At 42.0% G+C, this 22,449-nt stretch overlaps 1 protein-coding gene across 5 annotated transcripts; it reads right to left on the bottom strand.

Annotated features, from left to right (window-relative positions):
* Positions 1-942: 942 nt before the first annotated feature.
* Positions 943-21,869, bottom strand: LOC145897419 (nonsense-mediated mRNA decay factor SMG5-like). 5 transcript variants are annotated; one of them, XM_082985706.1, is made up of 29 exons: positions 21,781-21,869; positions 21,578-21,695; positions 21,348-21,493; positions 21,180-21,272; positions 20,973-21,102; positions 20,437-20,664; positions 20,242-20,317; positions 19,857-20,022; positions 19,514-19,642; positions 19,070-19,161; positions 18,914-19,000; positions 18,691-18,760; positions 18,253-18,406; positions 17,765-17,900; positions 17,326-17,463; positions 16,827-17,068; positions 16,412-16,571; positions 16,293-16,349; positions 15,784-15,981; positions 15,461-15,583; positions 14,970-15,035; positions 14,681-14,829; positions 14,117-14,281; positions 9,512-9,734; positions 8,181-8,271; positions 3,921-4,010; positions 3,154-3,239; positions 2,598-2,686; positions 943-1,227 (listed from the first exon to the last, which is right to left on the bottom strand). In XM_082985706.1, the coding sequence occupies exons 3-29, from the start codon at positions 21,428-21,430 to the stop codon at positions 1,174-1,176; spliced, it is 3,375 nt and encodes a 1,124-aa protein (XP_082841832.1). In that variant the 5' UTR covers positions 21,431-21,493; positions 21,578-21,695; positions 21,781-21,869; the 3' UTR covers positions 943-1,173. The 5 variants fall into 5 exon arrangements, with proteins under 5 accessions (XP_082841832.1, XP_082841834.1, XP_082841831.1 ...); XM_082985708.1 differs by having other exon boundaries at positions 18,691-18,739; XM_082985705.1 differs by having other exon boundaries at positions 18,253-18,409; positions 21,348-21,501; positions 21,781-21,868.
* Between the last annotated feature and the right edge of the window lie 580 nt (positions 21,870-22,449).

Below are 22,449 nucleotides of genomic sequence, written 5' to 3'. Positions count from 1 at the left end.
GCCACCGATAACTGTAATGTCATGAACATTGATCATGTCAAATTATGCCGCGCAACGCGACAAAATATCAGCGAGAATCGATTTGACATGGACATCGGCATCGATTAAAGCGCGCTGAGAATTAGATGCTGCATCTGTTTGGGTTGACATTACTGGCTACACACATAACGCGCAATTTTGGCGCAACCTCGTTTACAACGAAAATTGAGTTTTCGAGACGTCCGAAAAATCTGCCGAAATTATTTTACTATCTGTTGTTATTCGTCAAGGCATTTTCGGGTCCTTCTGTTGGGTTTAAATTTAATTGCAAAAATATTATTTTGCTGTATTATGTTGTACCAAATGTAGAAAGGAAGTTCGAACATACACCTATTCAAAATTATCATCGTCTGTATATTCGTTGCGTCGGATGCCTTGCATGCTACTTACAAAAGTGTATTTTCTGCCTCACTTCTATGGTCTTACTGTATCTTTCTTTTGAATAAAACTGGTATCACCACTAAGTCAAAATGCTAGATGGAGATCGTAGAGGTTAAGGCAACCCGATTTTTGTGAATTTTAATGATTATTGGGTTTCGTGCATAACGACTATAACGTAAATTTGAGCGCACATTGTTTGGCTTTAGGCAAAGACGTGCACTTGGGCTGAACCTCCGGCGCGTCGTGTGTTGATTATTTATATTCGAACTTGCGGCTTTGAGTGTAGCGTTTAACGCGTCGCAGACGCCTGCGTATTTCTGACTGACTACCAGCCACCTTTTGCCGACCTGTCTATTTAAGTGATGTGCGAAACCTTAAGGGCAAGGTAAGTTAAATAAATTTTGCCACAAACCCACATATATCGATGGCTATGCATATATAGATTTTTTTTATGGAGTGATGGAAGCTGTACTAATAGCTGGCACAGTTTTAGCAGGAGGCTGTCAAACAAATGCTCGGAATATTTGCATTTTTATTTCTGGTTTAATTTATTTCTGCACATACTGATTAGATTTGCATCACAATGGCGCAAAATGTTTTTGCTTTTTTTACATTCCAAGCCTACACTGCCACGGCAATGTGAAGATAAAAACGTTTTGCCCAGGATGTTTGGGCCTAAAAGGGTTAATTTGGCACGGGTGGCACTGCATAAAAACAATGTTTCAGGCAGGGTGAAGTTCCGAGTCTCGGTCGTCACTGGGCTTCGACTCGCGTCCATGACTTGCTAAAGGTCAATGCGCTGCTCACCTGTCAAAGAAAGTGAAATGACTGTGAATTAATTTTACTGGATTGAAATATTAGTGCAACTTTGTTGTATGACGTACTGAAACGGAAGGCAACTTTATTGTTGTTTGGATTTTAGTACCGAGCACAAAGTGACAAGCTAGCCGGGGGCCGAACGAAATGTCAAACCCATCACGGACTCATACAAAAAGCGATTTAAATGACGCAGTGTTAAGGATTTTTTAATATTTTGTGTATACAGTGGTTTATAAAAGGACAGGCAAGCGAAAAGGCGGACACGTTCACCGTCTTGAACTATATGTAGTGTAAAACTATACAAGACGCTGTCTTATACGTGTTTTTAATCACGCTGGTAAAACGATCGACAGCATTTTTCTCTCTCCCGGAAATTGTCTTAAAGGTTCCATGAACTAAGATTAAACGTTGCAAAAACCGAAAGTATAGCTTCAATGTTGACAAAAAAGTCCGGAAGCCTATTTTGTATTGCTAGTTAGTATAAACTGCACACAATGGGTAAATTTGACATTGTCACACATCTATATTCAAATAGTCGAGGTTTCAGTTGCGTTAACCGACGCTTCTGTGAAGTATTGTTCGTAAACCCACCAAGGTTTTCGGGCGCCCTTTGAAAGCTTTCTATGCGCATGTGAATTCAAGGGCAAAAATAACACGCTTACAAAAGGTGCTTGTGAGAAAGCTTCTTTCGGACGTTGGTGTATTTTGAGTGTCAAGGCGAAACAGGAGTTAATCACCGTGGTGGGCTGTATTTTTGGAACAAAGCAACGCGCTAAAGCCGCAAAACGGCCGACTCACTGAAGCTCGTTTCCATATGACGTTCGATGGATGTTTGTGTAACAAAACCAATTCGCAGAACTAGGCTACAAGATTAGCGTAATTTTAACCGGGTTTGTTTGTTTGGTTGACTGGGGCCAAGCATTTAATTCCTTCCTGCCCTATATGTATGTATGTTTGTTTATCTATTTTCGTTTGTGTTTTGTTTATTGTGTCGTCTACAACATAATACTATGATGATGGCTTTGAAATGATATTCTTCCGGCAACTATGTTGAGAATATTTGGATTCCAGCATTTTATATTGCGCACAAACAGTAACTGCATTCGCACGGTCGCAGCTTGCGATATCAGTATCATTTCTCCAAATACGTTGGGGTGAGTGCAACTGCTACAATTCTAAAGGGTTTCTCCTAACATGCTACCTCATTATCCCAATCAGTTTAAACGTACACTTCATCGCACACGTAAAATCCACTTTTTGTGATTTGTGTCGTAACTTTATAGGCCCCTATTTTGTTTCCGAGTACTCTTTCTATGTGTATGGAGATAGGCTAAATAAACATCTAGATAAACATGTACCTGAATCCCCATGGACTTGGCCGCTGACAGTGCTTTCGATTGCTCAGCTGTGTACGTATCATCGTCGCGGGTCAAAATGGCGACCAGACCTGCGCACACGATTAACATGAGGTGAATTTCATTTGCATACAAAGGCGTGTAATCCGCACTGAGGCGGTTACAACAAGTTCAAACCGCCCGAAATCCGGAATAGCAATTAACAACAGGAATTCGTGCAAAACCGCGAGCGAACAAATACAGTGTTGGTGTCGAAGCGAGCATCATAGCAGTCTAGAACAAGAGGATTTGCTTATGCGCTTAAAAGGTCGGACATCTCGACGCCGGAGAACCAGATTATGAGATGTATTGTGCCGTGTAAAATTTCGCGCTACGTAAGCATTATTTTGTTCAACACGCTGTTTGAAGCCAAGTGTGCCACTTAGCAAGTAACTACATATATATTAAAACAGTTAAACAAATAATTGCAACACGTCTACAATACTTTTGATTGCAATACGCAAGTTCACAGCGAATTGAGTAAACTTGAAACCGTTGCTGCATCAAAAACAATCCTTACCGTCGTGTTCAGACACATCCGTGCCTGTCTTTTTTGCCTCTTGCTTCATCAGAGAATGTGAACACTCAACCATCCGATACAAGCGCCTGCGAATAAAAAAAAATAACAAACAAGATTAGTCATGACCGACAAACAATAATGGACGATCTTGTTATTTCAGAACTGTTCATTGCTACCATCGTATTATCACGACGTGGAGTCACTTCGTCGTGTGCACTCGAATGTAAACCGAATGTGTTTGTTATGTATTGACACTATATATGTCCGATGCGTTGGAAAAGTCAAATGGTGAAACACAAGTCTTGGAAATAACGGCGAATCTACCTCCCAAATGAACGCATTTTATGTATTACGTTTAATTATATTACCAGACGGGCTTGCAGTAAAATTCAATTCAGACAGACGTTCTGAGTCCCAGAAAGGCAACGTTCGGAATGTGCAATCACTGTGCACATGAGAATGTTTGTATACTCTGACGAGCGCACAGAGACAGGCGCATACGAAACTGAAGCAGTGCGAAAACACACTGGGACGCTGTTAAACAGATGTTTTGAACTTTATGGAGTCGAGAGCGCGGACCTGACAAGTTCAGTGTGTGCATTCATGGAATTCCTAACACGCGGATAAAGGGAGCGCATAGCACACATAATACTGCGTGGGTGTACACAGCAATTTCGTGCTTAGTTGTGAGGTCAAATCAATGCCGTCTGGAAAAACTATCAACGCAAAACAGGTAAAGTGCAAAGAGAAATCCTGCGTCCACTCACCACGCGGTAAAGTCGATGCGTCGCAGTTTAGGTGGTTCCCCTTCCACGCAGCTAGTCGTCTCGTCGTCGGTGGCTTGTGATCGGATGAATCTGCGCAAACGCAGCGTGAAATCGGCGGCAAATTGCTCGTTGCGGACCTTAAGCGCCCGTAAACGGTTCGATTACGTCCACGGACCTTGTACTGTAAGTGTGCTCCATCGGAGCGTTAAGCAACGAGTAAACAAGCGATTTGGTTGTGACCGGAGCGGTTGCAAGGGTATAATAGACACAGTATTTCGTCCCACCGAAATTTATTAAAACATGGAAGTTTTCGCGAGCTGCAGACAAATCCACTGTTTCTACCTATTCAGCATATTACTTTATACATATTATAGAGTATTGGCAATTGGCTTTATTCTTTACAATGAAATTTACGTTTATATCATTGTTGATGTGTTGGTGACATTTAGTGTTGAGAGCCATAGTCATATACGCTCGTAAACCACACGTGTGGTCTTCGAAATCTCATGTGACAACCTGTCTTTAAAAGTGCAAAGAAGTTAGTACACAAACAGATACAATTTTTTTCAATTCACGTTTACACAAATGCACTCACAGAAAGTTTAACTCAAAACCGCAGAAACTGGCGCACCAATGCCTGGCAGAATCCATATAAACCCCAACTGATCTCGATTTTTTTGCATATATAGCAGAATATAAAAACCTTTAGTGCATCACAATGGTGGTCTAACATATACATGCGTCCTACCATGATGCTTGAAATCCCGCTATATGCAACCTGACCTGTGGACTTTGAATTTACCGTGCAAGGGCGATAACTTCGGCGGTCGGTAATTCCACACTGGATTGAAAACCGCTGAGATATCGAGCGGCGCGGACGACCAAGCTAGCGGGTTTTCGTAGAAATCTGGCACTGGCGCAATTTCTTGCGTGGAGATTTTGACCTCAAACGCATGTTGTCACCACAAACGGGAGGAAAGTCACGTCGGAGTCTCTTTTATTTGCGGCGACAGAGTCTGACAGGTGGTTTTGCTTCGTGTGCTGATATCGGTCGGCAAGCCGATTAATTGGTTAAATTAAAGTTCGCACGAATTTAATCAGATTGATTATTATCACACTAAGGACGCACGACCGACAAATTCTGGAGCATTTTCCGTGAAATCTGGATTTAAATTCTAGTGATGTGTTTGGACGACGAAATTGCTCCGAAAATTCTTGCGGGATTTAGGGTATATTATGGTTCTCTACAAGAACAAATAAACCGTTCTTATTTCTTGTGGCCACTGCGTTGCGTAAACACGACTTTTATATGCCTATGTCACCATCCAAAACGAGTGTCTTTGTATATTTACATATCGCTTCATTGGTTAGATCAATCGCAACACGCGGCAATTTGAGCTCAGATTAGCCGCGGAATGACACGAAGATGAACGTGCACCAGCGCCCAATAATTTCGCATCGTATGGAGATACATGAACCGCCAATTGCGGTAGGATGAGCGCGAACAGATTTGCCGACAACAACGGATCAAGGTTATTAGCGGCTTGCGGAAGCAGCATGCTCGTAGTCAGCATGTTTGGGCAATATGGAATGTGATTAGACGGCGGAGCGTGTTGCGCGCTGTTTTTTTTTAACCAGAGGAATCAAACGCACAAAACCACATATATGTGTGATAAAAAAAAGTTTGACACCAGGCTGCTTTTGGGCTTGGTTGGACAAAAATTTCCTGCAATCCCAGCAACAGGTTTACTTGAAATGCAAGTCAGTTTACAGCAAAACTACGCGTTCGAAATTATGTCGTTAGAAAAACTGTGTGATAAATTATTTTGTTTAAATTTCCGCAAAAAGGTGTTGGAAAAATTGACACGGCCAACAGTCCTTGCCCAAACCACTAACAACTTGGTATTTGGCAAATAAAGTGACAAAGGGCTTTACACCATAGGCATACGAGTCCCAAGACGAAAGACCAACAGGTTGAGTCTATTTGACAAGGTATGGGTCGCACGTAGTCACAATGTCCGCTCCCACAACCGCCCCGCGGGACGTCAGTGAGCTCTTTTGGTGCCCCAACAATGACTCAGTCGATGTGGTTTCGCGAATAGCAAACACCAAATATTGACCGACGGATGGCGCGCAAATAGATTACGGGATTGCGCACATACTGTCCGGAATGTGGTGATGAAAGCATGGTGGTTGCCGGGCCGTGGGAAGAGGTGAGCTGTTCCTGTTGTTTAGACCCTTGGGTGGGACCAATGACATTGAGTTTGAAGGTTGTTGTTATATTTTTTTGGGGTATTTTTTTCGGTAAGCTGCAGGCAGATAGCCACTGTTTCGACCTAAAAGGTCTCATCAGTGCAGCTGGTGTGACTTTCAGACGACTTTGCTGACCAAACGGCCAAGCAAAGACTTCCACTTTGTGGTGACTACACAACCACCGTCATCCGTTGGGCACCAAACTAGGTGCAACCTTACGGAGAAAACAAGGTGGAAACACTATGGTCAAGCAAAGCTCAACCAATAGTACCGTCAGGCACCGTGTCACAATAATCAATATTTTTGTTTTGTAAAATAATCGTAGTTATTGTTGCAAACATTACAAATACACGGTGCAAATTGAATAGCCATATTCCAAAACGTTCTATTTTTATAAGTTGGTTGTCAATATCTTTCTATTTAGATCAAATTGGTAGCTCATAGTTTAGCTGTGTCATTTGTGGTTCATTAAAAGTTTTAAGGTAAACTGAAAATAGTTGATCCGGACCCACAAAAGAGTCGTCATTTTTACATCGTACTACAAGTGAATTTATATCGACCAAATTATATATTGCAACTACAACGTTTTGATAATACGTGTCTTAACAGTAAAAATTCGTGATACAAAGATAGTTTTCGATTGCGTTACATCGGCCCCAAAATCCCGCCCATTTTTCTCTTCGCTTCACACACGAGCTTCCATTCTGAGATCAAAGGCAAATCGATCATCTCAAGCCCTCCATAAAAACCTTAATTTAAATCGTCCGCTTGGAAGCACGCACTAACGAGTGCCGGGCTGGCGGCTAATGCGAGGAGAGCTGCAATTACCCGGGTTGACCAGGTAACAACTTTGTACCGTGAGAGCGGCGGTAGAAGGGCGACCTTTGCGCGGTCGATCCTCGTCGTATGATTTACGCAGGTCAGTGTCTATTGCAGGGAACGGGCATCGTTAATTAAAGTGTCGGTTTTCGGTGGATGCGCACCGAGGTGGAAGGAGTGGAGCATGATGTGATAGTTACGCTGATCGAGGTGGTAATATTCAAAGTGGACCTTGTTGAACTAGCTTTTAAATACACTTTCGCGCCACTGTATGAACAAAACGACACAATTAGTGACGTGGCAAAAATATTTAAACTTCAAGATCATCTCATTGACGTGCGTGTGTTTAAGAATACACACATTTTCCTTCAATCTGTTTGACGCCAGAATTTACACCGAACACGATTACGTAACATCCCACCAAGGCTTTTGAAATGTGATCAATCCCTTGCTTGCTGCCTCGTTTCCCACACAATTACAAAACGACGCCAACCGCAATGTCTCACACCGCCTGCATTCCACAAGGTCGAGGGCAGATTTGTCGTCCTGAAGGCCCCGAGTAACCACCAGGAATAGAGTTACCGCCAATCCCCAGTAATCGCACCACACAGTTGCATTGTACCCAACCCCCTCAAAGAGCGCGGGTTTCTGGGTCGGCAAAAACCGAATGTCTCCGTGGCTGGAATTTCCATTGCCCGTGGTGGCATTCAGGGTTTGTTACGCAGAGGCGATTGCGCTCCATGGTTTCATCTTACTATGCGCGACGAATAATACCAGGAAAGTGCGGAAATTGCGCGTATTGTGGCGGGGCGGGCATTTCTTCTTGGCGGTTAGGTATTGGGTAATAAGGTGAGTATTTGAAGGATATTAGAATTGGGCAATTATACGAGCGTCGGGTTGCCAGTGATTGGAGGCGGCGCCGTTTCCTCGGGAAATTTTCATCAAACATGAAGTTAAATAAGCTATTTAAAAAAACCTTTACCGGCAAGAAATGCAAATTTAATCCAGCCTTTATAGCTCATACACCTCTGTAATGTTATATACATCTCATGTACAAAACAAAAGCGAAGTTGGGGTTTGTATTATAGTGGTATACAAATACAATGGAAAGTTTTTACCTGTATAGGAAACTCGTATATTGTGGTTAAGCGAGTCGAATGTCTTTAATAAAACGTATGCCATTTATACCTGTTTCCTTTCTTAATCTCGTTCTCGAGATATCGGATGGCTTCTCTCGCTCCCGCAGACTCTTTCTTCAGGCAGTCGAGTCCATCCACAACTGCGTAATGTTTGCAACACTTATTAGTAAGTTTGTGGTTAATTTTTGAAAAAAACAAACAAACGCGTTTTGACATGTTGGTTGTAGGCGGAAACATCGAGTTCTGTGTCGCTTTTGGTTGGAAACAAGACTTACTGCCACAATATTGTATTCTAAATTTATGTTCAATTGGACGATTGGGGCTCGTGCGTTGAAACGCGTGCTTTAAAGGTAAGAAGGCGATTTAATATTTCTCATGTAATTTATAATTGCTTGCTCGGCTATCCTATATCACCCCGAAGAAGTCTCGCCATATATATTGACGAAACGCTATCTTGAATAAAATGTTATTTTATACTTAATGTCATGTGGATTTTAAATGTTACTAGAACAACTTTGTGTCCACGCTTCTGATTTTATAAAACATGTTTCGCTTTTTAATAAAGCATCTTCAGTTCTTATTCAAATAGAAGGTTAACTTGTGTCACGTGAAAGATGTGTTGCTGGTTAGGTAGATTTCATGAAGTAAAAACATTTTATACTTAATGTCATGTGGGTACCATAAATTGCTCAACATACCCAGCAGGTGTTAATATATTATATCCTCTCTTTTTTTGTAAGTCTCATTTGAATGTAATCGACGAACGTCATCGTGAAGCCCCGCAATGAAGACGTGAGAAGGGCCAAGGTCGCCACCTGTGCCCACAGTCGCTATGTGAGGAATTAGTCGAACAGTGTGTCATTAAAACACCGGTGGAGGCCATCCCGTTGGACGACAATTTCCGGCCGAACACAGGCCCGTTGATTTTTGCGCGCGGTCACGACGTGTGATTAGTGGTTTGACAAATATCGCAGGTTTGGTCTCTGAGAGCTCATAATGCGCGGGTATTTGGCCTTCTGTCCGCTAATTTGGGCACGGTCTTACGCGGGATGAGTTAACTGCGAAGTTTTTAATCTTGGGCGCCGATTCGCAGCTGGTGTATGAAGATGTGCTGCATCTGCTCCGTCCATATTTTAACAATACACAAGACGGTCCACAGCCAGCGTGCGATAAGCTGGGCTGATAATAAGGAGCCGTACATAGCACTTACAAACCGTATAGAAAACTTCAATGAATCTGACCTTCCACAATTAAATACAGATTTTTATTTACCAATGTATGGGCTGCTATCTAACTAGGCTGTATCACCAAAAAGCGTAAAAAATAAGACAACAAAACGCAAATACAGAAAATAAATATCTTTATGAAACAAATACTGACCAGTTTTTGCGATGGTGAAGAAAAATCGCTCGCTCGCCACCAGCTTTCGAACGCAGTGTAATTCGTGACAAAGAGCAGCCACAGTTGGCACCAGGTGAAGGCAGAGGGCGCTGTCACGTGTTTGTTGGTTGCCTAGGGACGACTCGAGGGCTTGTACTTCGCTGCGTAAGCGTGACGTGGCCATGTCCTTCATCAGTCTATGTTTACGCATAGCTTCGACGGCCTGCGAGAAGAGAAGAATGGTCGATGGAGTGTTATCGGTTTCGTGCTGCTGCAATGGGCGACAATACTTAGCGGGATTTTCGGTTCTGATTTCCCGCAGACAAGGTTTACTTTGAGTGGGACATTGAAGTTGGCTATAACAATGACTAGCAAAGGCCACAGGGTAACTGTGTCTGGTATAATAAAAGCAAAAACAAACCAACAACGATTTTTACCAGTCAAATGTATAGAACAAACTAAAAGCCCTTTTCTATAACTTCGCAACTTCACCGTACCATTTTGCCGGTTCGCCTTCATTTGCATTGATAATGATTGTAGAACACAATCGAAACGTCTGCATGAAGTTTTCCAGCATTGTATGGGGTATTTTGTTCATATTAAAAGCATTTTATTTTGAGTTCATGCACTCAGGGATATTTCGAGACGACCGAGAAAAAATTATGACGTTTTGCAGTTGATTGAAAACTTTTGGACTGTTAAGTGGTTTACTGCGACTAAACAGGACACACAAATGCCAGCCTAATATTCTGCGTTTGAAAAATTATTTCCTTACTTGGGAATTACTCAGGTGCAACGGTTATGTACACCGACGTGCGGTGCTTGCGCAGGATTTTCGGCGGACGGCTGAACCAACAGTTACCAGGCCACAGTTCATGCACAATTAGCCAAGAAGGGCGACAATGATTGATGCCGGTCAACCGAGGTTCATTCAGGCACCTCGGGCATGCCACCAATGCTGCTCTTGCTTGTTGACACGCACGCTTCAACTCTACGCTGATTGGTTAATTTGATCACAAAGCCCCTAATTAAGGTGCTTTTACTTTGTTTAGCTGTGTTGCCAGCTTGGTGATTCGCGATTTAATGATAGTGAGATTGTGTGGAAAAAAGACGTTTCGGTTCCTATATTTTTTAAGAAAACAAGAGCGTGAAGCTGCCTCGTTATATACGCCGGGTTTTTTGAAACTTTCCGACCCCATGGCGCAACATTATTTCGAAATCAACGATCGCTCGTCCCACGCAAATAAGACCAGAGTGCGTCAATATTGAAATGATTCAAGCGATTATTTACGACGGAAACTTTCGACTTTCGGTGGTGATGGTCGGGGCCGCGTTCACATCCGATAAACAGGATCAACGGTCGCAGAATTTCAAGAGTCTGTTTACTCATGAAAGAGTTTTACGGCGCGCGCAGCTCCAAATTTTGTGAGGTTGTTTGGTTAACGTGTGACGTCAGAACTTGTACGACCCCGGTTAAAACCATAACAAATGCTTTACGATATCGTCAACAGAGATTTGATTTCGGTTAATGTTCGACGTAACTCGATGTACCGAGTGTGAATATTTCCATTGTGGATTTTTGACACGATGCGCTAAAAATCTTGAAAAGATGCGATATAAGTTTTTTTATACAAAAGATGTCCACAATTGCTGGTAACTCAGACGACATTTTGCGTCACGTGTGGCCAGACCAATTGCTTTGTTGCTGTACTTTGAGGGCAACGTCAATTTAACTTTAGTCAATTGGGTGATCTTGTCACATTTTTTCACGGGTATTGGTGGACAAATTTCTTATGTGATGGAATCTGAACCGAATATTCCACGAAAAAGGAGCAAGTAAACTGGCGCTGACACCATTACCCAGACCGCGGGTGGTACCTTAAGGTTTTGTGACTGTGCCAGCCGCAATTTTAAATTAAAATTGCCGAGTAAACAAGAAATCGTTTCGGGGTCGACCGACGAACAGTAATAGCCTGCGCAAACAGAAATTAAGGGCCGAGCTGTGCCCAAGTAGCGCGCGGGCGATTAAAAAGATTAACAGCCACCGAGGGGATCGTTTTCGTTACGGGGAAAGGCGTCAATCAGCACAGCAAACACGGCGTGGTCACAGATGTTATTCGCTGCCATAGGGGAAGTGTTTGCGGTCAGTTGGGATCCTGTTTTCGAGGAACTGGATCGGTTTGTTTGGATTGTTCGCAGATCGCGGCTTGAATTTGTCAATTTTTATTGTACCGTCGTGATAGGGTGCCCGCTGCGCGAATGGTCGGTTTTCTTTGGCAAAATTTTATTTTTTAGTTCACCACACCGGGATTTGACCTCTGGATATCCTGGTCATGAATCCCGATTTTCTTCTTGGTACATGGGTCAGGCACTTGACCGATGTTGCCAAAACTTATAATTTCGTAGCGAAATCCTGTCATAGTGCGACAGCAGCGCCCACTGCTGGTCAGACCGTGCTGATTTGAGGCACAACCAAAGCCACCGCAATCTTTAAACCAAGGAATAAACTTGACAACACCAGAACACAAGCAACTCGCGCATATAAGGGCAAGAGTAGGTGGTGTCACAGCAGCGGCGCGGAGCACCAGGGCCAAAACAAACAGGGCAATTAGGCGGAGGTCTTTACTTTAAAAGTAAATATTGGCGGTACATAATTCGCCTAAACCGCCGCCTCTGTTTACGCGTTGCTCGATCGAGCGAAGTCCGACTTGTTTGCTTCGCTGGCAGAAAGGGTTGAGCACTGTTTGTGGACAAGCAAACGCCCTGTTTGCTGTAGCGGGGCGACGGCGCTACATGCAGCCCAGACCCCGAATTAGGCACGTACATTAAAAGACGTGGCGCTACAAACGTTTAATGCACTTACGACATATTTTACGAGCCCACTGCGGCTATATGAAACCCAAAACACGCATGTTTGTGCGCTTTACGACTTTTGTTAGTCTGGGGCGCTGCGCCGATGGATCGGTAATTTTCTTGTTATAGGCGATCAATAACGGTTTGGAAAAAGCTCTAGCGCCAAATTAGTGAAGTAATTTTCAACCTCGCGGTGACACAACGTGCGTTTAGTGGTGGCATTGTGTGTGCACTATTTGACGGCTATTGGTTTGTAGCAAATTTAACGTTAGCAACTGGCTTTACAAAATATGCATCTTGTTTATCAGTGATTTGGACCGAGCATAGAATAAAATGCCGATGCAACGTCACCAACCACACAACAGGGCTCCATCAATGTATGACAGTAGAATGTTAATGGTACACTACAAACAGGTAATAAGCGCGACCAACTATGGAGGTAAATATACGTGTATTGTTGTTCCCATGCGCCCCGTGTGCAAAAAAGTCACGAGTCGGTGATATTTCGCCCATCGGCCCCTGGTAGTGACAAAAAGGGTCACAGACACCGAACAAGTATTTGCGCAGGACTTGAAAACCCCAGTTTGTGTGTAGACACACATTACGCCAGTGCGCTTCGACAAACACGCGGAGTAAAGGGCGTATTGTCGCAACTTCAGTCTACACAGTTTAACGGAACCTGGCTACGCGATCCAGGCTCAACTGGATTTCCAAACATGCTCAAATATTGTCAGTAGACCAATTGCGCGGTCGCGCATACAGCGTTTGTTTGCCGCGGGCGGCAACCCGAAGTTCCCAGTTTAAATATTGACGCAGCTTCTACCACGTCCACAGGCAGCTCGCGCGCTATTGGTCGACTGGAGCCACGTGGTTATTCCACCACCCCAGGCGGGACGAAAATAACAGGGCGTCGAGTCATTTGAAATTGCTTTACTAAAATCTGAACAGAACATACATATAATTATCTGATTGGCCAGTGTAGTATATGCAACATATATACGTTGTTTTGGCGTGGAAATGGAGCAATATCAAACCGCCATTTTAAGAAAAACATAAATAATTCACAAAACGTTATGATATAACAGCGATCACACCTACGTCACCGGACCAACAGGCAGCAATTTCCGATTGTACTTTACGTCACAGAACCCTTAACAAAATGGAATGGAAAGCAGGGACCAATCAATATCCATTGCCCCTCCGTAATTACTCGACGTCCCATGAGCGCGCGCAGCGTTCCCGACCACGAGTCGATCAATTCGCGTCGCCATGACCCGACCTCGACAGGGAACGGAGGAGTTAACGAGCACGAGCAACCGTGTCTATTTAGTGAATCCGCGTAACTAGGGATTGATTAAGTATCAAACAGCGCTGGTGTATTGGAAATCTTCAGGGAGAGATAGGCGGTTGAGCGTGGGGGAAAGTGGATATTGGCGTAGCGAAACTGATGAGAATAAGTCGGAATACCCGTCAGTGAAGCAAGACTTTTTACGACTCCTCTGGGAATAGACGAGTTCGATTTATTTGAAAGTTTTCATGCATAGGAGTAGAAAAGTTGCATGGGGTATTGCACCATAAAATTAGACATTTTAAAAATAGCCTAGTGGGGGTAAAACGTTGTGTATTAACATAACATTGCACACCATGGAATATATAAGCCATATCATAACAGATCTACAGAAAACGGCAACAGGAACACAACGAAAATCTCCTATCAAAAAATAACAGGCATGTATGTTGCAGGCAACGTACCTCTAGCTCCATCTGGGGGTCGACGGCTTCCTCCTCGGGCCCTGTAAATTGTTCGTCGCCAACCGCGTCATTCATGTCCGACCTGTTTGTGATTTCTATGTCTATGTCCTGGACGTTGGAGAGAGCGCGACAGAGATGGCGAATCCGACAAGTTCGAACAACAACCTTGCAAAAATGTCATTGTAAAACAAATGAAACGACCGCGCGAGTCGAGACAATAGCGGTGACGTCAACTTCTCGCGGGCGGTTTTGAATGCAAACATGGCGTGTTTGCTGTGTGTGGCAATTCGGACAGTCAAATTTAATGGGTTAAGCCCCAACGACAAACACGTTGAAAGAAGAAAGGACTTCGATTTCACAAAAGCTTTTGATTAAGTCACGTTGCGCTGGCGATTTTCGTGTTGGTTTACTGTAAGACTTTTTAGAAAGTTTTTAAAAATGACCTATAATATGGAATATTAGGTTATAAACCATGGCATACGGCGTTGCCAACAAATTACGTCACAATCAACCAAAATGAAAGGAATATGGCCACAGGGAAATAAACTTTGATCTTCAAGATACCTGTTGCAGATCAGTCATGTCACTGTACGGTTTGCTGACGTCTATACCACACTTTGCGTTCGCGTCACGAACGGCGTTCATGTTGTGGACCACGTGATCTTCCGGGAGAGATCGCATCTGGCGCCATCTTGCGGTGGATTCACTAGGTTCTGAGATGAAATGGTTGAGTACGCTGAATTTATGATGTCAAGATAAAATACAAAAATAATTTCATTTGACAAGATAGTAAACTTTTGAAAATAAGTATTAGCTACCTGGGTTTTAAAGTAAACAAGAGAACTGTCCGTACCTTTTCGTTTTTGTATAGTTATCTTCGGCTTTCCAATATCTTGCTTTTTTTCTTCCACCGAAGATTCTGTAGAAAGTGAGGGCAAGTTTTTAATTGTGGTTAATTATTCTTATAACTGTACTTTCTTTAAAAGCTATGATATAATTCTTAACAAACTGGGGGAGGCAAATCTGCAGGTCACACTTTTATTATCTAACATGCCCGAAGTCAATTCCCGTTCTCACTTTCCCATTGACTTGCTATGCAGCATAAAGTGATCGTACTTAACATTATTATAACAGCGAGAAAGTTATACGTCCCAGAACTAAAAAAGTTTTTGGGTCGTTTAATTACAATTCACAGTTTCAATCAGGTATGTAAATTTTATGTCAAACGTAAGGGGGTGGTGGAAAATTGTAACTGAAAAAATGGGATGAAAAAGTTTGGGAAGTCCTGCAAATAACCTCGCACCTCGGAGTAAAAATACAAGAATTGGATACACTTGACGATACCTGGTTTAGAGTCTTTAGTTTTGTCGTCTTTTTTCTCCTGGTTACCTTCAAGGCCGTTGGTCTGTGGCCTCGTAAAAACACTCTTCAACTGCTCGGTTAAACTCACGTCATTTCCAATTTCGTCTTAAAATAACAAAATTTGCTGATAATAGAACAGACTTAGGATTTACTGAAGAATGCTACAGGAGACTGTCTGTATAAGCCTGCAATCGCGTACACATTAGTTACTCCTATTACGAGTGTCCCAGAACAACATATGGCTACAAAGCTCAGTGCCATCACTCATAACAACGGGATTGAAAATTAAAAAGAACCAAACAAACCCATTTCTAGTAATTCGCGTTCAGTGGGAAGCAAGTTGACGAAACACACCAGCCTATTCCATAGGGCGCGGGAACTTTTGGCACACGCGACCGCTACGCCTTCGTTCGCCCACAACCAATCAGCGAGCAGCTTTATGGCAGCGGTGACGTGATGGTGACGCGCCAAAATTCGAAGTCGTGTTATGGAGGCAGCTTTATCTGTTGCGTAAAGTTAGACACGGGTTTTACCAATGGGAGAACAATGTTCGATAATTCTGGTTAGGGGTGTAATTTTGTTTTGATGCGAAATCAAATAAATTATAACTTCATGATTAAGCATCAGAGATGATAAGAGTACCAACAGCTTCTTACATTTATGAGGAATGTAGAATATGTTGTGCATCTGTAAGGGTTTTGGAATATTTTGGTTTTGACTTGACAAAGCAATACATCAAAAATTAGTAAAAAAATAACGTTAAAAAGCTTGGGTGTGTCTTTTTTAGCAAGATTTCGACACTCAAACACCACACCTGCATCTGTTCTTTCAACGATGTCTGGCTTCTTTTCAACCTTCGGCTGCACAGCATCTGTCAGACAAGTTTCAATTATTTGTAGAAATAAATACCCAACATTGGATAGACCTCCTTACCTTCCGTTTCGGCAGAATTTTGCTCATCATCCGGTGGCGTGGACATGATGAGGTCAGTCGCCTTTTCCTTCTCTGTCTCAAGGACTTTCGTCGGTTTCGGAGAGCTTAGATGTTGTAGGAAGGAAGGAGCGAGGGTGATTTTGCGTCGGAGAGACGAAGGCTGGAGTAAATGTGGCTTTTTTTGTACGAAAATTTTCCATGCGTTGAGAATTTAATCCAACTTTTCGGAACCGACTTGGCGTTGGATCGAATCGTATTGAATCGAATTTTAAATCACCCGCGTTTTAATGGATTGTCATAGGCAGCGATACACATTTGGTTTACCGAATGCCGCAAATTTTCATTAGGAATATTGCGAGGAGCGGAAACGTGCAGAAAGCACACGTTAGGTAACAAAATAAACAACCACCAATACCTGGAACATTTTGTTTGACAAATCTTGCAGGCTGGCCACGTTTTGTTGCGGGAGTTCCCCAGCCGGTTGATTCTGTTTCGTTTTCGGGGAGAATTCCTTCTTCGGATGTTCCACCTCTGGTGTGTCGCTCCCTTCGTCGTTGGAGGAGAGATCCTCCTGACTAAGCCGAGTTCCGGATCCGCTGGACTCGGAAAAGGTATCGGATTCGGAATCCGAGTCGCCCGAGATCTCGGAGTCGGATCCTGAGGTATTGGGATGTGATAACTTGCGACTTACAACAGCAAAAGCGTGTGAATTACACTGTATCGGTTTCCAACTATTGTGTGCCTACTGATGCGCCATAGTTAGGAATTGAAAGTTACAAACACTTTTCGAACAAGATTGACGCGAAACTAATAGGTAAAAATCGCGTAATTTTATAATTATTTATGCAACAAAACGTTGTCTTCGGTGGTCGCCACTTTGAGAAGCGTCACCGACAATCTTTTGCCAAGCCTACCCGCGTCACCCCCGGCCATCGAATCTTCTCCCTCACTCAGATCTCCATCCAATCCTTTTCTTCCTCCTACTCTTCTCCGACGTCGCATTCGAGACTTATTCTTCCTCCCCCGAGAGTTCTTGCCGTTTTCCCGGTCTCCTGTAAACGAACAAGGTTTAAGTATTTTAATTCTATTTGTTTTTTTTGCAGCACCCAACTTGCGGCGTTCATAACTTGTTAATCAACTGTGGTTATGGAGGGTGTGTACAATAAACTGGTCCCCCAGATCCGTTTAATTATAAAATGAACACATGTTTATTATTTCTATATTACAAGGGCCAGGAAGGTCACATATTTCCAGCCAATCTTGCAAACCGAAACTGGGTTAACGACAATATATCCAGACGAAACAATATGCCATGTATGTAAAAAGGGCTGTTAAGAAGCATATCGCTCGAACCTTCGGCTTTCGGGTCTCTGTGTGAGGCGTCGGGTTGTGATTCTTTGGATAAACACTGCGACATGTGGCCGAGTAAGTGTGAGAGGAAAGCCAGGGCAAAAGCGATGGCAGCTGAAGAGCGGTTCGACCTGCAAGACTGAGAGAAATGCATTTGGTAAAATTTTTCGCTATTCGCCGTTTTTTTATTCATACGTGTATTATTTTGTTTACGGGTTTTTCATGTTTTCATATAGGTTTTTTTTTAACTATAAACATTTGCGTTTCATTTCGACAACTAACGAAAAACCTGTTTTTTTCTTAAGCCGTAACTCCGCATATTGGCTGGAAAGTTAAAAAATCCTTTATGACAGCGCCTAGCTAAACCGCACTTTTAACGCCATTTCAAAAAGGCGATTATTTTGCATGTCGACACTTTTACACACGGAAGTTACAAATGACATACTGGCAGCCAAACATCACGCGTTTGTTGGTTAAACCTGTAAACCAACCTGGAGATCATGTACATTGACGAGGCATAGGACACTGATTTTAAACACGATTGCTTCGTTGATCCGGTGTTGATGTTGTGTATTGTGATGATGTTTGCTCGCAAATTGAGAAGTCAAAACGCCAGAGCCTGTTTTGATGCCAATATTCTGTGACCTGCTGCAATTTGGAACCAATGTTAAAACATTTGAACGTGTTTCTCCTTGAACCAACATTAGGTTGCTATTGCCGCTAGGGATATTGCATATCAATTATTCGATTTTTCTGGCACAATTAAACGTATACTTTTATTCTCCAACCTGTAACTGCTATAACTAGGCATCAGGTATGCGTTTAAATGTACCAGAAGAACAGAATAACTGAAATCTATTAAACCCATTGCAGGAAACATCTTGAGCAGGTAAGATAGGAGCCACTTGTGAGCTAGTCGACTGACTGACCTTTTTGAGTTGGAAGTTGTTCGGCTGCTGGACTTGTTGGGAACTGCATCTAGGAAACGCGCGAGGTTATCTGGTAAAACACCATTCAAAACGTAACAATGGTAGAATAGCTATTTCACAATTTAAATTTTTATTGCTGGCAACAATTATGTTTTGAAAACTGACACTTCTTCGAAGCTCCTTTTTATTGTTTTAGCACCAACAAAAAAAGCAGGCACCACACCTTCAACATCTGCTTCCACATCTTCAGCGTCATAGTTTATGTTGTTGAGACAAACTAGCAGGGCATCAATTAAACGCTTGCACAGACCTACGTAAGAGGTAAAACAGTTAGACAGAAGATCTAGTATGAGTGTTTTCATTCAATCGTGAACCATACCAGCAATTTCCACATCAGTTGCATAGGTTTTTGGTCGAAGAAGGTCGCATAGGTAAAGAAAAGATACTATGAATATCCTTGTATGCTCTTTTCTGAAACACAGTTTTCTATTTAGTCACACCACAAACAAAATGAAGTTTTCTTATATGTACCTATGAGAAAAACCAGAAAAATTTTTAAACAAACAGCAATATTTCCATTGAACAATGTCAATTTTTGCAAACCAAACTATATAATTAATAAGATAAGCAAAGTGGAGCCAATAACATGAATTGTGTCAGCTGCAGGCAGATAGCCACTGTTTCGACCTAAAAGGTCTCATCAGTGCAGCTGGTGTGACTTTCAGACAACTTTGCTGACCAAACGGCCAAGCAAAGACTTCCACTTTGTAGTGACTATACAACCAATATATAATTAATGTCCATAACCTCTTCACATGCTTACTTGTAAACATCAGCTGATACAATTGTGTCCAGAGCCTCTGTTGGCAACTGGTAGAACAGTTTCTTGTTGCGATCAAGCAGCCTCTGAAGATTTGACTCTGCTCCCTCAAATGTTATTTCAGCATGCAAACTGCAAATTCAACTTTTTTTCTACTCTTGTGTATGCTTTTGCCACACAGCGAAATGTGCATGCAAGCACTTGTTATGAATTTGGTAACTTTACCCAGCTGCTGACTTCTCCAAGTCATTTTAATTTTAAGTGTTTTTTAAATATTGGTTGAGTTGCAATAAAAATGGACTGTATGAAAAACTGGTTAAAACATTCAAACTTGGTGTTTACTTACGACCGGCAGTAATGGTAAGCAGCAATCAGTCCCCACCAAGAGTGATGGCCAGCCAGTGTAGCAAGTTGGTTGTGAGGCATGCCAGCATTTGGCCGAGCCAAAAGAGCCAGTTGGTAGAAGCGGTTTGGTCTTGAACGTGAACCACCAAACTCCATCTGGTATCTGCCTGCAATTGAAATATACTGTTATCTTATTCATTATTAAACAGCATACGCTGAATACTATATACAGAATAAATATTAAACTTTCTCTGATAGTAGTGGAATAACTATAAACATTAGTTGGGCAAAAAGGCCAGACAATTTATTACTAATTGTTTTTTTTTTGCTTTATAGTTCAAACAGAACAATAAAAACTTTCTCAATTGCTGCCTGTAAACACTAACATAAGTCTCCAAGGCAAACAAGAAATCGGTAGCTTGTACTTTTCATCCATTCCTCTATTTCCTTTTCATCTTCATCCTGAAAAGTAATTTTATTTTAACTTGTTAACATCAAGCTGAGGTGTTTAAACATCAAAACCGGTCACAATTTTTCAGGTTAAACGACTTTTGTGGCACTAACATCATTGCTAAACTTACAGGAGAGCTTTTGGACAACCCATAATTTCCATGTACATGAGTTCTGCTGCTTCGACCATGTAGTGGCTTAGTAGCAAGTGCAAAGTCAACTTCTACGAGGCCAGAGTTAACTTTGGATTGCAAGCGCAACAGCAAATAATGGTAGAAACCCATTGCAGAATAAAGAAACTGACGGAAATGAGGCTGCAAGTGCCGCTGCTGCAATGCTCCAGGGGCATTTGACTGGAACTAAACAAGGATTATTGTTGGAGTAAAGCAGTATTATTACACTTAGTTTACACTTGCAGTGTCACTATAATGCCATGACCAAGCTGAACTACAAGTCAATGGTATTTATGTTTCACAGCCAACAAAAACACTACAAATGCAATAAATCAAAATGGATGATTAGTAAAATGCTGTAAATATTCATTGCTCCAAAATCGCATTAGGAAAACACGAAAACTTGGCAATTATGGTGATATTATGGACATAAAATTAAATGATCTTATTTTTAAAATGTTTTGTTACCAATACTTCAGTTAAGGCAAACATACTTTCCGACCACTTTGTACAGCATGGATCACATCATAATATACTTTCTTCCACAACAACTCCTCTGCTTTCCTGCCATACTTAATAGGATAAGTGAACAGTAACTTCTCACAAGCTTCTCTCAACTTGTGTCTAAAGGAGGAAAATTTTTTAACTACAATTATAGTTTCTCAGTGACAAATTTCAGCATAAATAAAAAACTCTCGCACCTTAGTTTCACTTGGTTTGGTTGAAACAGGCTGATTAGACTCCTCCTATGCTGGTGACCTGCATCTAACTTTTTTACACACTCCAAAACGCTTCTGTAAAATACATAAAATTGTAACTTGTAGCAAGTATTAAAATGTGCAGGAACAAACATTAGTTCTCACACCTACCGATAAAGCCGCTTTGCGGAAATGCTTTTTACTTCCGGAGAAACTGTGTGTTTAGCTGAATAATTTGCACTTGATCGAGACATTCTTCTGAGTTTGTCCCCTCCGCGATGGCTTTAACTCACATCATCTTGGCCAACCTCAGAAATCTGAAAAACTTTTTAGTTTTAGAAATTATACACTATTTATAATTTTTGTTGGCCTCAAAACAAACAAAAGAAACATTAACCAACCTTTCAGCTAATTGTCCGCTGCTTTGGTGTGCTGAACATTGTTGTTAATATTTCTTTGAGGTTTATTTCACCATTGTCACTGTATTTAGGAATCCTAATTATTTGCAATGAGCATTGGCTGCAAAGAATATTTGGGTGTTATGTTAATCAGTCCAGTAACAATGTTGTTTTTAACATGAAGGTAAGCCATTGCTGCCACTTACATGCAGGGGAAACAAACGACCAAAAATGCCGTTTCACTACAGTGGCTACGGAACGGAACTAAGCGGGAACCGGGAAGTCACAAAATCAGCATTATAATGACGTCATGTATATTCCTCAATGCTTGGTTAGTTTGCCTGTGAAGCATGACAGATGGTTGAATATGGTTGAATGCTTGCTTCTGAAATGTGGATCAAATTTGGAAAAAACTTTGTGACCTGGTGTAGTGTATTTTCCTGGAGCAGTTCAGCAAATATTGAGGAAGCACAAATTTGGAAAAAAACGAGCTCATATTTCCAATAACATGCTCTCCGCACATTGATGTATTGCTCGGATTTTATTTGAAATAGTCCTCTAGCTCCACCACACGGATGTTATTCAAATTAGTCCTCTAGCTCCACCACACGGATGTTATTTGAAATAGTCCTCTAACTCCACCACACGGATGTTATTTGAAATAGTCCTCTAGCTCCACCACACGGATGTTATTTGAAATAGTCCTCTAGCTCCACCACACGGATGTTATTTGAAATAGTCCTCTAGCTCCACCACACGGATGTTATTTGAAATAGTCCTCTAGCTCCACCACACGGATGTTATTTAAATTAGTCCTCTAGCTCCACCACACGGATGTTATTTGAAATAGTCCTCTAGCTCCACCACACGGATGT

The sequence above is a fragment of the Ascidia mentula genome, chromosome 4 (genome assembly GCF_947561715.1).
Source record: "Ascidia mentula chromosome 4, kaAscMent1.1, whole genome shotgun sequence".
NCBI lineage: Eukaryota > Metazoa > Chordata > Ascidiacea > Phlebobranchia > Ascidiidae > Ascidia > Ascidia mentula.
Note: the sequence above shows the minus strand (reverse complement) of the source record. Positions and strands in the feature narration are given on the sequence as shown.

Coding starts and splice junctions, on each gene's coding strand:
- LOC145897419 (XM_082985705.1), bottom strand. CDS start 21,430: ATGTCTCGATCAAGTGCAAATTATTCAGCTAAACACACAGTTTCTCCG. Junction 19,001..19,069: donor AACTGATGTGGAAATTGCTG/GTATGGTTCACG, acceptor CCTCTTACGTAG/GTCTGTGCAAGCGTTTAATT. Junction 9,735..14,116: donor ACCCCCAGATGGAGCTAGAG/GTACGTTGCCTG, acceptor CTCTTCTCGCAG/GCCGTCGAAGCTATGCGTAA.